The sequence below is a fragment of the Acipenser ruthenus genome, chromosome 31 (assembly GCF_902713425.1).
Source record: "Acipenser ruthenus chromosome 31, fAciRut3.2 maternal haplotype, whole genome shotgun sequence".
NCBI classification, from domain to species: domain Eukaryota; kingdom Metazoa; phylum Chordata; class Actinopteri; order Acipenseriformes; family Acipenseridae; genus Acipenser; species Acipenser ruthenus.
In genome coordinates, this window is record NC_081219.1 from 15,217,320 (window position 1) to 15,231,600 (window position 14,281).

Here is a 14,281-nt window from a genome sequence, read left to right on the forward strand (position 1 = left end):
TGTAATTACTGTGATATTACAGTGTAGTTGGAGACACACAGCGTAAAGCATTGCCTTGTTTTATACAAAGGTTTAATGTTGGGTTCACTTGCAATGTATGGATCTGGAACTGGACACAGCAATTTTGCAGTCCCCACCCCCACCCATGTTTTCCACTATAGTTATGCTATGCATTTCCCATAGTTTTACCACCTTTACAGTGCTTGCTTATGCTCTACTGTGCTTTGATTGTATCACAATGTAAGGTATACCCAGTGTGGTGTTTCTTCTCCTCCCTGACGCCCTGCCCTCTCTCCCTGTGTCTCAGACCTGAAGGAGTCTCCTCGCGAAGGGAAAGCTGCCATGCAGTGTGCAGATCCGCCAGCGGAGGGTGCTGAGAAGCCGGAGGTGGAGCTCAGTAACCTGGTGAAGTGTTCGCAGCTCAGTCACTCCCAGGGCTCGCTGCGCTCCGTCTCCTCCTCAGCCGGGTCTGTGCGCGGGGATGAGGGCGGGCTCTACTCCGAGTTCTACGGGGATTACTGTCCGCTCTTCGACGCCAACGATGACCCAGACAACGTCAGCTTGCGAGGTGAGCTGGCGATCCAGTCTCTTGGGTGTCTCTCTAGTCTCATTACAGTTAACTCGTTTTGACTAATCATTCGTCCACCCCTCTAGCGGAGCCCGAATCAGACCCAGAGGTGCCAGTGCTGGAGGGCCAGGGCAGTTTCAAGCTGGAGGGTTCCTGGTTGAAGCTGCGTCAGTTCCACGGGCTCATCGTCAAGCGCTTCCACTGCGCCAAGCGCAACACCAAGGGACTGTTCTCCCAGATCCTGCTGCCGGCCTTTTTCGTGTGCGTCGCCATGACTGTGGCGCTCTCCGTGCCAGAGATAGGTAAGAGGCACCTGCGATAGGACAGTCCCCCTCACACTGCAAAACCAGTGTACTCATCAGTGCTGCATTATCGTCTTATAATCCCCTCAAAATAAAACATGGTATTTCTCGCTCCTGACTTTTCAGGTCTTGAAAGCTAGCAATTTTTATATCAGTTAGCATAAAAACAGTATCAATCTGTTTTTCCGGTTTTATCCTGTGGCAGATGTTTGAGTGGAATTTTGATTGCTGTTTTTGCTCTTGTTGTCCAGGTGACCTGCCCCCTCTGATCCTGTCTCCCTCACAGTACCACAACTACACCCAGCCCAAAGGCAACTTCATCCCCTACGCCAATGAGGACCGTGTCGAGTACAGGTGAGAGGGCTACTGGATCAGTTATCTCGGTATCTTTTAAATACTTGATGCATCCGGCAGCATTTTGTAATTAACTCCTAGCATGTACAGGGCTAGGGATGGCCCTCAATTAAACAATAAAAAATTGCAGCCAAATTGCCTGCTCCATAGGAAATGCATGATATGGGCAGTTCCATTCCATTGTTCCAATCAAACCTCCATCAAGGTCCTAAAGCAGTTCCTCATTTCATTACCCTGTTAAACCTGGTGAAGTATTTATTTCCTTTCAGTGATCCAAGAAAGTAGCGTAAAGTGTCTTAAATTAATTTGTAAGCTTATTTTCCTTTATTTGTAAATACCAAAAGAAACAGGCTTTTTTTTCCAAGTTTGTCATTGAATTTATGAAGTTTTGTTTGACTGTTTTAATAGTTCTGGGTGAGTTTACTTTCCTCCTTCATGTTTCTCATTCTTCTTCGTTGTTCTCCAGGAGTAGGCTTTCCCACGATGCCAGCCCCCAGCAGATTGCCAACACACTGCGCCTGCCCTCGGGGGTGGGAAGCACCTGCGTCCTCAAGACCCCCTTCAACAGCACGCTGGACCAGCTGGCACAGACCCTCAACCTCAACTCCAACGAGTCCAAGATGCTGGCAGCCCAGTACTTCGACTCCATGTGCCTGGACTCCTTCACCCAGGGCGTGCCCCTGTCCAACTTCGTCCCCCTTCCACCCTCCCCTGCGCCCTCCGAATACCCAGAGTCCAGCTTCGAGGAGGGGCTGCGGGCATGGAACCTCACCACCACCCCCACCACAGTCAAGGGTAGCGCACCCCGTCTCTCCACCTGTCTGTCTGTATAAATCATCCGTAACTACCAACTGTTGTACTGATTAAGGCACTAGCCAAAACATCTGTTTGCTTGACTTTAGTTTTTAGCCTCACTGTTCAGCAATCTGCGTTGGGATTTTCCAGAGAAGCTTAAAAGCCAAATAAAGGCAGATTTAAAGACAAATGATAACTACGTATTGAGCAACAAAACCCAGGACCACTCCGGACAATTGCACATTAAAATAAAGTAATATGTCTTCACCTACAATAGCACACTTGTTCTTGCAGTATTACTGCAGATTTTTATAATTGAGTGTTGTGAGGTGCTGTGTGTGGTTACGCTGAGGCACGCTCTGAAGCAGCTGCTGTGTGTATTTGTGGTTTTGTTTCAGAAGCGGTGACCTCCACCCCGCCCCTGCCCCACACTATCCACGAGCCTGTACGATGCACCTGCTCAATGCAGGGCACTGGCTTCTCCTGCCCCAGCGGGGTCGGGGGACACCCCCCCCAGATGAAGGTGGTGACCGGGGACATCCTGGTGGACATCGCGGGGCGCAACTTCTCAGAGTACCTGCTCTACACCTCCGACCGTCTGCGCCTGCATAGGTGACTTAATACACCACCTTTAGTGACAGAGCACATTTCAATTTGTCTTCCCTTTCAATGGCACTTATTGTACATTTAGACTGCGTCAATTTATGCAAAGCCGGTTCTGTTAAAACATTCTTTACCATTTAAAAAAAATAAAAAATAAAAACACATACTTTAGCACAGAAGTTAGTGAAAGTTTTTTTTTTTTTTACTTGGCAGGTACGGTGCACTGACCTTCGGCAACATCCAGAAATCCATCCCAGCATCGTTTGGGGTCCAGACTCCAATGGTGCGGAAGATCGCAGTCCGGAGAGCTGCGCAGGTGAAAGAGAGATCAAGGGGGGGGGGGGGTTACTGTCCTTAAATACTATTGTAGTCTACTCTGTGGCATGATAAAAATGTGTATGTATTAGCTCATCAGCCTCTCATCTTGTAGATGGAGAAGTGTGTGTATTTGTGTGTTTGTCTGGGAATGACTGTGCCTTCTCGTTTCAGGTGTTCTATAACAACAAAGGGTATCACAGCATGCCCACCTACCTGAACGCTCTGAACAACGCCATCCTGCGAGCCAACCTGCCCAAGAGCAAGGGGAACCCGGCTGCCTACGGTAATCAACACTCGCCCTGTTCAACACAGAGCCCAGCAGTAGCCCTGTTCAACACAGAGCCCGGCAGTAACCCTGTTCAACACAGAGCCCAGCAGTAACCCTGTTCAACACAGAGCCCAGCAGTAACCCTGTTCAACACAGAGCCCAGCAGTAACCCTGTTCAACACGCAGCCCAGTACTAAATGGTTAAAGCCCACAGCCCAGCGCTAACAATGCTCAACCCTGAGCCTTCCATTCAAGAAATCAAGAAAGCATGTGTAGCAGGTTTGGTAACTCTAACCTCATGGGCATTGTGAATGGGTTGTCCTAAAATGCTACAGTAGACCACAAGGTGGTCGATTCACAACCCCACAACTTTACATTGTTCTCCCTGGAGCTCTGATGCTAGCTTGTTGTTTGCTTGGCGTTTCTCTCATTGTTTTTACGTCATTCCCCCATGAGATTGGAAGTGTGTGTGTGTGTGTGGTGTGGTAGGCTGTCTCTCGGTGGGAAGGGAGGGGGGGTCGCATTTGCAGTGTGTTGTAAGATCACGTTGTTGACATGCTTGATGCGAACAGCAGGGCCTGTGTGGGTGTGCTTGCTGTCTCCTGGGATCCTTATGAAAAATAACATGCTGCTGCTTCTCACGAGGTCGTCCCAATTTGAGAAGTGTTCAATAAACAAATTAACTAATCGGAAGCTTTGTGATGCTTCTACTCGCAAGTCACTATATTAATGAAACTGACCCCCTTGTTTTTGTTTCGGCAGGCATCACCGTGACCAACCACCCGATGAACCGGACCAGCGCCAGCCTGTCCCTCGACTACCTGTAAGAACCCTGTCAGACACGGCTGGGCAGTGTGAGGGGGGGCCCAGGATATCAGTAACGTTGCTAGGCCCTCATCTTGGGTCTAATTTAGAAATATAATTCAATGACAAAATGACTTTTGCAAGACTCCTAGTCGACACGTTTGGAATGTCTGTCTTTATTGAAGAATTGGAAAAGACTTCAAGTCTCCTGCTCCTGAATACGCACACATCTGGCATCCTTTGTGTTTTCAGTTCACAAAGTTGTGCTCTTATAATTCAGTCTTTTAAGAAAAGCCCCAAAAATTCAAAATAACTCACTGCTGTCTTCACACAAGGTGCAGTGAAATATAATGGCCCACCTGATTGCAAGTCAGACGCTGTGGTGCTTTGCCATGTCACATAAACTGTTTTTTTTTTTTTTTTTTGTGGGCCAGGCTGCAGGGCACAGACGTGGTCATCGCTATCTTCATCATCGTGGCCATGTCCTTCGTCCCGGCCAGCTTCGTGGTCTTCCTGGTGGCAGAGAAGTCCACCAAAGCCAAGCACCTGCAGTTTGTGAGCGGGTGTGACCCCGTCATCTACTGGCTGGCCAACTACGTGTGGGACATGGTGAGCGCAGCCACGCTAAACCCTGCGTCTGGGGAGGCATTCCAATAAATACACTGGGTGTTACAGACACACCTGAGACCTGCACAGGGTGTGTCATTAAGGAGGATTGAGTCATGGTTGTGTCAGACTGAGCTCACTGTAAAACCTGGAACGAATCAGCTGTAGTGGAATGGGAGTTCAGCTGCAGGATAGCAGTCCACCAACAGTATGAATTTACTACACTGCTCCCGTTCCTCTTAACAACGTTTCCACTGTAGTTTTAAATCAAATCTTTAAAAAGGAAATTGATAATTGAGTGTGCACAAAGTAGAGGAATAAATCAGTTATATTATTATATTGTATAAAATTTGTAGACATTATTTTTGTCAAAAATTGTATAAAATTTGTAGACGGTTTGTGTCAACTCTACAGTGTTTCGAGAAGTTGCCTTGCCCAGAAAGAAACTTCACATTTAACATGGTACAATTATACATGCGGTGTGCATTAGCATTATGATCCAACTTGTCCCAGTGTGTGAATGTGCTGCTGACTCTCTTCTCTGCTCTCCCAGCTGAACTACCTGGTCCCAGCCACCTGCTGTGTGCTGATCCTCTTTGTGTTCGACCTGCCCGCCTACACTTCCCCCACCAACTTCCCAGCGGTCCTCTCGCTCTTCCTGCTCTACGGGTGAGTGCAGGGCCAGTCTAGCTCACACCTCATCTGCTGTCATGGTGCTCCTCTGTCCTGTTTGTAACAAAGAGTACAGCTGTAGTGCATGAAAGAGAACTCGAAACTGCAGAGTGCTCTAGAACTACAAGAGAACCCCACTCAAAACTGCAGACCAGTAAACTATGCAATGCGTTTCAAAACCTTATTGGGTAGATTTCTCATAACAGTATACGCACCCCCCCCCCCCCCCCCCCCCCAGGTGGTCAATCACGCCCATCATGTACCCCGCCTCGTTCTGGTTCGAGGTGCCCAGCACAGCCTACGTCTTCCTCATCGTTATCAACCTCTTCATCGGCATCACCGCCACCGTCGCAACCTTCCTGCTGCAGCTCTTCGAGCACGACAAGGTAGTGCTGTCTCTCTCTCTCTCTGTGTGTTTGAGCACAACAAGGTAACGATTTGTCCATCTGTCTATCTCCGTGTTGCTCTTCGACCATGACAAGGTCGTTGTCCATCTGTCTTCCTGTCTGACTAAATGCCAAGAGTACTGCAATAATGCTGATCTGTCTGTCTCTCTCCCTGTCACTCTCTCTGCAGGATCTGAAGCTAGTGAACAGCTATCTCAAGTCGTGTTTCCTGATCTTCCCCAACTACAACCTGGGTCACGGGCTGATGGAAATGGCTTACAACGAGTACATCAACGAGTACTACGCCAAGATCGGTGCGTGCTAACAAGCATCTCACTCACTTAGCTGCTTGGTTTTTTACAGTTTTACCATCGAATTCTGATTGAGCGTTTTGAAGTTGCGTGTGTTCACTTGGTATTACAGGTACCGTATCTTTTAGGGAGATCTTTATTGCATCTTCTTACAGTATCTTGCCTCATTCAGAGTAGTACATTGGTCCGGGGCTGATGCATGTGGTCTGCACCTAACAGATCAATGAGGTACTGCTGCAAGTGAACGTGCTCTGGCTGTACAGGTATAGCAGGGGAAACCATTTAGTGACACATCATCTTTGATAAAGAGAAGCTGCTGGAAGACCACTGTGGCTTCACTGTGGTTCAGTTACAATACAGTACCCGCCTCCAATTAGCCCAGGACAAGAAGCAATGAGCTGGCATGCCATGAAGATGAGGGACAGCAACTGAAATGATGGTTGTGTTTCAGATTATTTTCCTGTAATTGTTCCACCCCTCCTCTCCCACAGGCCAGTTTGACAAGATGAAGTCACCCTTCGAGTGGGACATCGTGACGCGGGGTCTGGTCGCCATGACGATCGAGGGCTTTGTCGGATTCTTCATCACCATCATGTGCCAGTACAACTTCCTGAGGAAGCCACAGTACGTCACCTTCCACCTGCCAAGACCATCGCGTGGCATTATCTATTAGTCAATATACAGAGATGGCTGTCTCTGCGTAAATCTGTTTTTGTTTTCTCAGCCTAACCTGACCTGCAGTACTGCAGTAGCTACTACCTGCAACATATGAAGAATACATTATTTTTAAGTTACATACTCTTCTCCCTGTGTGTGTGCATATATATGACCCCACCTGCTCTCTCTCCCTCTCCTGCTATCCTGTGACCCCCCCCGTTCTCTCTCTCCCTCTTGCAGGCGGCTTCCGGTGTCTAGTAAGCCGATCGATGATGACGACGTGGACGTGGCGTGTGAGAGGCGGAGAGTGCTGCGGGGCGACGCTGACAACGACATGCTGAAGATCGAGAACCTCACCAAGGTGCCACATCTAATACCATTCCTCTTTCAACGTGTGCACTAAACTCAAGAGATATATCCACTGCCATTATCGTTGCATTCTCAGTTGTTACTGCTTTTTTGGTTTCTGTTTTTATGCTGTGTTGTTAGTTTTTCTTGTTCTCTGTGTCCTCGCAGGTATACAAGTCCCGGAAGATGGGGCGCATCCTGGCGGTGGACCGGCTGTGTGTGGGGGTGCGGCCAGGGGAGTGCTTCGGTCTGCTGGGGGTCAACGGGGCTGGCAAGACCACCACCTTCAAGATGCTGACCGGCGATGAGAGCACCACAGGGGGAGAAGCCTTCATCAGTGGGAGGAGGTATGCTGGGGGGCAGCATTTACAGAGTGAGGGTGGTGAGGGAGTGCTCCATGGAATTGAATCCAGAGGGAAAAAATTCGGACTAGGCCAGTGGTCCTCAAAGTTGTGTTGTGGGCAATTTTTACATGTCATGCCCACATCGCAGTCAACATACTCACAAGTACTGCAGTGTTGATGTATATTTGATAAATCTCTATTTTAATGTCATTTTATTGTACTTTTTGGAATTAGTTTGTTAAATGAATCAAGACTAAAATAATCAATCAGGCCCTCGACCTTGTATACAATGTATTTGTTGCCAAAAAACAAAGTCTCCCTGACTGACTTTCCCCTTCTCTTTCTCTCTTCCCCCAGTATCCTGCGCGACTTGTTGAAAGTGCAGCAGAGTCTGGGGTACTGCCCGCAGTTCGACGCCCTGTTTGAGGACCTGACTGCCCGGGAGCACCTCGAGCTCTACACCCGTCTGCGCGGCGTGCCCTGGAAGGATGAGGAGAGGGTGAGGAGGCTTTTCAGAAGCGTTCAGAGACTTGTTAACAAAACCCTTATTTAGCCATCAGGTGTTGCAGGGAGTCTTTGAAAGTCAAGCCCAGAGCTCATTGGAAGTGAAGGGCTGTGTACTAACTGCCATCTCCTGCCCTCCCCTCCACTTCCTCCTCTCTACAGGTGGTGAAATGGGCTCTGGACAAGCTAGAACTGACAAAGTACGCAGACAAACCGGTCGGGACGTACAGCGGGGGCAACAAGAGGAAGCTGTCGACCGCCATCGCCCTCATCGGATACCCCTCCCTCATCTACCTGGTAAGAGACTCCCGGGAGCTGGGAATGAGAAAGCTGGTTCAGGCTGGGAATGAGATTGGGAATGTTCAGATCCAGATTGAGAAAGGAATGCATCTCTGTGCATGTATTGTTCTGCACAAGGGTTGCTTGTCATTGTAGGGAATATAGAAAAAAAAGGCTGGTTAATAACAGGATTCTTTGTTTAGGTGTTTAAATGGTTTGTAACATAAATCATCTTTTCTCTTGAAGCAAAAAGCTTTTAAAGTAAGCTCTCATTACTAGACTTCCCCATGTGTTCACTATTGAAGATTCCTAAAATCAAGTTATTTTTTCAGGACGAACCGACCACAGGCATGGACCCCAAAGCCCGGCGCTTCCTGTGGAACCTGATCCTTGACATCATCAAAACGGGACGCTCTGTAGTGCTGACATCACACAGGTGGGCGGGGTTACAGCAGGGTTTTGAGGATGTTATCTTAAGGTAAAAACTGGCAGTGAATTAAAATCAGCTTCCTCTGTCCCTGCAGCATGGAGGAGTGTGAGGCTCTCTGCACCAGGCTGGCTATCATGGTCAACGGACACTTCAAATGCCTGGGAAGCATTCAGCACCTGAAAAACAGGTACAGCTGTATACCTTTTACCTTTTATATTAAAATGATCCCTGCTTCTTGGTAAAAGGACACAATATTATTTCAGTCTTCCTTTGTTTAGACCATACAATAATGATTCATTAGCCGTGCTTTACCATGGGATTGACTATGCGTGCCTGTGCTTTGTCATGCACATTGTTGTATTCCACAATAAGGGGGCCTTAGAATTGGATGAATTGTCCTTGTGGTCCAGAAGTGTCTCTTCTGTAGCATGCCTTTGTTAATGGAATGAATGGGTTAGGGTAACTGTCAGGTCACTCTTCTCAAAAGTGATATCTCTTGAAATGACATATATATTGTTAAATACATCTGTACTTCTTTTGTAAACATCCGTAACTTCAAAAGTACTCAGTCAGCAGAGGTAAAATTAAAATAAACCAAAAGTCAAATAGACCAAATGATTCGACTAGTGCCTTCTGCAGTGTATAAATTATATATTTATCAAAAGCAATGAACGGACAATCAACATGTTCTAGTAGATCAGTATAATAGGCAGCTGTTTCTGCTTCCTGTATTTCATGTCTTTGAGTAACTGCTGACAGCAGTGTTTGCCCTTAGCTGTTCATAAGAAGTGACGTGCCCCAACCTGGTACAGACTACCGCAGGTGTGTTCTGTGCTGTGATTTTCAAATCTCTCCGTCCCGTGTCTGGGCTGTGAAGCTCTCAGGAATGCTACGCCAAAGACGGGTACAGTTATCAGTTTCTCCTTTGATAGGAAGAGAGGGGCATGTTTGTTTCATATCCGAACGCTTTTCCATGTGCTCCCGCTGCAGGTTTGGGGATGGCTACATGATCACGGTGCGCACCAAGTCCAGCCTCAACGTCAAGGAGGTGGTGCGATTCTTCAACAGGAACTTCCCGGAGGCCATTCTCAAGGTAGGCCTTTCCCAGAGTGACGCGCTATTGAGAGAAACCCTAGCATCGTACATCCCTAAAAACATGATGCTGGGGCTGATATTTCTGTCCTGTGCAGATAGCTTCATTATAATAACAATAATACCAATGGGGTGGTAGTTGCCAAGGATAAGATGTTAAAGGTGTCGGATACTTAATAAATTCAACCTCTTCTCAGATGCATTTTGTTTTTGCTTGAGTAGTCAGTTGGCATGGCACACATAATGATCAAAGCAGAAACAGCAAGAGAATTATGGAACACAATATGATATTGAGAAGGTGAAGCTGCACCCGTGACTGCCTATGCTCTCCCCCTCTGCCCTCAGGAGCGCCACCACACCAAGGTGCAGTACCAGCTCAAGTCCGACCACATCTCCCTGGCACAGGTCTTCAGTAAGATGGAGCAGGTGGTGGAGGTGCTGGGCATTGAGGATTACTCTGTGAGCCAGACCACCCTGGACAACGTGAGTCACTTATGCCGTATACAGATGCAATATCACGCACTCGCTGGCACACAATCACACACACGGTGTACTCTAATAATGGCATCCCCTATCTGACTCCGTGCTGCCCCTCTGCTGCAGGTGTTTGTGAACTTCGCAAAGAAGCAGAGTGATAACCTGGAGCAGCAGGAGAGCACCCCCCTTGGAGGGAACGGCCAGTCTCCCCTGAAGCGAGTCCTGAATCTGCTGCGACCGCGAGCCACCAACACAGAGCTGCGGGCACTGGTGGTGGAGCCGGAGCCAGAGGAGCTGGAGAGTGACGATGAGGGGCTCATCAGCTTCGAGGAGGAGAGGGTGAGCGAGGGGGCAGAGGGAGGGGAGCAAACATGAGAATGGAGACCCGTCTGTTTACATTTCTAAACGGTGGTGTCAGATGTAGGGACAGAAGCTTCCCCTGTTGAAACTGCTTCAACAGTGCCACTCGTGTCCGCTGTTACCTGCCGCTGTGGGAGGTTATGTCTTTAAGCTCCATTACCTAATGTAAGAGAAAGGACCGTCTAAGTTTGGGCTGGGTTGATTAGGCAGTAAACTTATTAGAGACTGTAATCCAGATAACCTAAAGGAAACCTATCAGAGGAACAGGAGGGAGGGTGAAGGAGACGACTGCTGCTTTCTCTATCTATTCCTCTCATCCTGTCCTTCCTTTTCAGGCTCAGCTGTCATTCAACACGGACACTCTGTGCTGAGAGCAACATAAGGGACCGGGATAGCCATCTTCTGGAATGAAACAAAGAGGAGGACACAGTCTTGCAGCTCGCTGGTCCCAGAGGGAGGATGTTGTGCTGGATTTAGAGAAGCTGCTGGCACTTTAAAGTCTTTTAAAACATTTTTTTTTAAAAAAAAAAACATTTGAAACTTTCTTTTAAACCACTCCCTTCAACTGAACCAAGCAACATGACCCACTTGAATGCTGCTTTAGACTGTGAATGTTTGGGGTTTCTTTTGTTCGCATTTCATTGTTACTGCAGGACCTGTATTTCAGACTCATTTGTTGTCGGTTGCTGAAGGAAAAAGATCCCTGTTGCTGCTGCTGTGGATTGATTTTCTTAAGTGAAGAGGGAGTAATGTGTTGTAAATATGTGCTCTATACGCCTTTCTCTACAGCTCAGCTCAGTCTGCTGGGCTGATCCAGTCTTGTTTGGGGTCTGGGAGCTGTGCAGTGGTGGTGTCGTGCCCTGCCTTTGTATGCAGTTGTCTTCACGTTCCGGGTTTAATGCAGAAGCCCAGTTCATATCCGTCTTTCCCGTTTCCTGTTGAATTAATCCTAAAAACCATGCTTCTCTTCCTCCCTGAGCTAAAATCGAGCTTGCAAATGAACCTGTTGTTTTGCTTAGTTTTATATATCCTAACAGCCGTGTGCGCAGGCTGTAACTTAGCGAGGTAATCAACCCTGTCATTATATCATTTACAGGCTGGATTAACACCAGGCACTAAGCACCAGTCTTTCAACTCCCCCAAATGTTCTCAATGAGAAGGCTGCAGAGGCCGTTAAAAATAAGTTAATCCAAGTTAATTGAGCAGACTGAACTGACTAAATCCTTATGTCTCCATTTCAGTGTAACTGGAATCCATTCCTCAAAGACCTGTCAAATATGAGTGCAGTTCTTTTTTTCTTCCCCCAAACCCTTGAAATGTAACACTTGAAATGTATTTGCTTACAATTGTAAGTCGCCCTGGATAAGGGCGTCTGCTAAAAAATAAATAATAATAATAATAATAATAATAATAATAATAATAATAATAATAATAATAACCCCCTTGTAATGAAAATATGTTACTGTTGAACATGACAACAGTATGGATCGTCATCAGGTTGCACCCGTCACTATATAGCTGGGATCTTCTTTTTGCCAGCTCCCACTGGAGTGAGTCAGGTTGTACCCTCATCAGGGTGGACAGATGACTCCCAGTTTTCAACAGTTTGAGCCGGTCCATGTTTTTTTTTTTTTTGTAAGTGGAAACACGGTACCTCTCCCTCTAGAGAGTAATTTTGTCTCTTCAGCTCGCCGTGAAACCTGGATTGACTGTGGCGCGGAGGGAGGGTTTTTCTTGTTCTGTGCATTTTATTGGGAATGGCAAGGATGTGATTTGTGAGGTGTGCAGTACAGTGCTGAAATTCTAACAGTTTACAGTCATTTCAACAGAATAACCTGCGTTGGGTGTGAAATGTAGGTGGCCCCGCTGTTCGTTTTTGTTTTTCTCTGGGCTTTGTTCGGAGATCAAAGTAAATCCTTTTTTAATGGGATTAACAGGCCGCACCTTTGTACCCGACTGCCGTTTTGAGGTTTAGTTTTCTTTTAGCTTTGCCTGCTGGGAATGGGGCTGCATTCAAGATCAGTGATTGTCCGTCAGTGCTGTTGCTGGGATACCATCACTAGCAGACACCATGTCACTCTGCTCAGCCATGAGCATGTAACTTGTAACCCAAGTTCTATTCGTTAACGGAGACTGGAACGAATAAAATCGGGGAATAAGTGATTCCGTTGACGATAAGAGAAACAAATGGAACAGAATTCAGAAAAAGAAACAAAAAAGGGGGTCTTTAAAACCAACATTTAAATAATCCAAATGTGTTTTCAGCTGCTTGCAAGAAATAGGAGTAAGAAATCATCTTTAAAACTAAAGCTGAAATAGAAACTGAAACACATTTAATAGTAAAACTGAAACTAAATGTGAGCTTAAACAAAATCTGAAATATCTCAACTGAAGTAATGTTGCTTGTGACTGGTGCTGATGGCTATCGAACGATCAGATCTGTTTATACTCTGATGGGGAATGTTCCAATTCTGAATGGTGCCCAACGTATTTACTTACTGCCAATTTGCTGAGACAGCGAGATAACATAATAGAGGAGATATTTGTTTTTTTTATATAACCCTAACGTTATGTCTAATAATGAAGCTGTTGAGCCTGAATAGTTATTTTCTAGTAAATATAACCAGTGTCTGTGCTGTTTTTATCCATGCGTGGCTTGCACTCCGCTCCTATTTACTGGCTACCCAAAGGAGGGAGGCTGTTAAAAGGAGCATGTCTGGAATGTCTATGGTACTTATTCCATTTTTAACTTATTGTAAATGTACATCTATGAAAGAAAACATAAAAATCAGAAGTAGAAAAAGAACATTATTTTGCAAGTAATGGATTTCTATTTTCATTGTAAAATGTATAAATTTGTAAAAACTATTTTGTTGTAAATGATCGACCCGTTGTCAATGTTGTAACGTTCCATCCCGCAGCCGATTTTATCACGTGCCCCCCGTCTGACCTTTCGGTTTTCACCTTTTGTCCTCCTTGTGCTAATTAATGGACCAGTCAACCCTTCAGATTTTAACCCCAGCACTCACCCAGTTGATTGCTGGCCTGTCTCCTCCTGTAAATTGGAATTGTTTCTGCTCATGACAATACAAATACCCAGACGGGGTCGTGTTTTAAGGATATTAACTTCTTCTTTAAGTCCCATTCAAATAACACAACAAAACTAAGAATGTGTCTTGTTGCTTCTTTTTTACTTTTCAGACACAAACCTATTTTTATTTTATTTATTTAATTATTTATTTCTTTATTATTTCCTCATAAAGAAGTTGATTTGTTGGGGATTCTGTTTATGTAAATAATCTGTTGCAGGCCGGAAGGTGATGTCAAACCAATCAGGCCTCAGAAGGGGGGGTCATGAAGGGGCAGGTGGTTCGAAACAAGATGTGGCATTATCTTTCTGGCTGGAAAGCTTTTTAACAGGTTTGAAATACTGAAAGGACAATCTGTAGTCTGAGGCAGAAGCAAGTCCACGCAGAAATGCAGCAGGTTTAATGAGCACAAAGTTACTGAAGCTGGGTGGGTCCTATTTAACAATTATTATTAAATTACCCAGGATTCCATGCAGACCCACCAGTATTGTTTGTGGAGCACCAAGCACCAAGACAACTCTATGATGACATCACTCCCTGCCTCTGATTCACCTCCACCTTCCTAACCAACTAATTGACTGTGCTCAGCAATGATATCAGCTTCCACCCTTCATTATAAGACACTGTCACAGACGCGTGCTCCGTCAATGGATTGCTCATTCCAGGCGTTGGCTCTCCAGCTCCCTGATAAGATTCAGCTCTACACTCCACCCC

General features: G+C 46.3%; 1 protein-coding gene across 1 annotated transcript in view; it reads left to right on the forward strand.

The window, feature by feature from the left end:
* LOC117396916 (ATP-binding cassette sub-family A member 2) overlaps positions 1-13,648 on the forward strand; it is a 47,697-nt gene extending 34,049 nt beyond the window's left edge. Inside the window, exons 27-49 of the mRNA XM_059005453.1 lie at positions 308-568; positions 655-870; positions 1,122-1,224; positions 1,691-2,019; positions 2,418-2,631; positions 2,836-2,938; positions 3,112-3,223; positions 3,971-4,031; positions 4,447-4,621; positions 5,172-5,287; positions 5,529-5,676; positions 5,867-5,990; positions 6,479-6,611; positions 6,885-7,005; positions 7,161-7,339; positions 7,694-7,835; positions 8,003-8,137; positions 8,452-8,555; positions 8,644-8,736; positions 9,540-9,642; positions 9,987-10,124; positions 10,245-10,457; positions 10,814-13,648. Of these exons, the coding sequence (XP_058861436.1) occupies positions 308-568; positions 655-870; positions 1,122-1,224; positions 1,691-2,019; positions 2,418-2,631; positions 2,836-2,938; positions 3,112-3,223; positions 3,971-4,031; positions 4,447-4,621; positions 5,172-5,287; positions 5,529-5,676; positions 5,867-5,990; positions 6,479-6,611; positions 6,885-7,005; positions 7,161-7,339; positions 7,694-7,835; positions 8,003-8,137; positions 8,452-8,555; positions 8,644-8,736; positions 9,540-9,642; positions 9,987-10,124; positions 10,245-10,457; positions 10,814-10,849 (3,359 nt within the window). The 3' untranslated portion in view covers positions 10,850-13,648. The remainder of the gene's footprint in view (positions 1-307; positions 569-654; positions 871-1,121; positions 1,225-1,690; positions 2,020-2,417; positions 2,632-2,835; positions 2,939-3,111; positions 3,224-3,970; positions 4,032-4,446; positions 4,622-5,171; positions 5,288-5,528; positions 5,677-5,866; positions 5,991-6,478; positions 6,612-6,884; positions 7,006-7,160; positions 7,340-7,693; positions 7,836-8,002; positions 8,138-8,451; positions 8,556-8,643; positions 8,737-9,539; positions 9,643-9,986; positions 10,125-10,244; positions 10,458-10,813) is intronic.
* Positions 13,649-14,281: the final 633 nt, after the last annotated feature.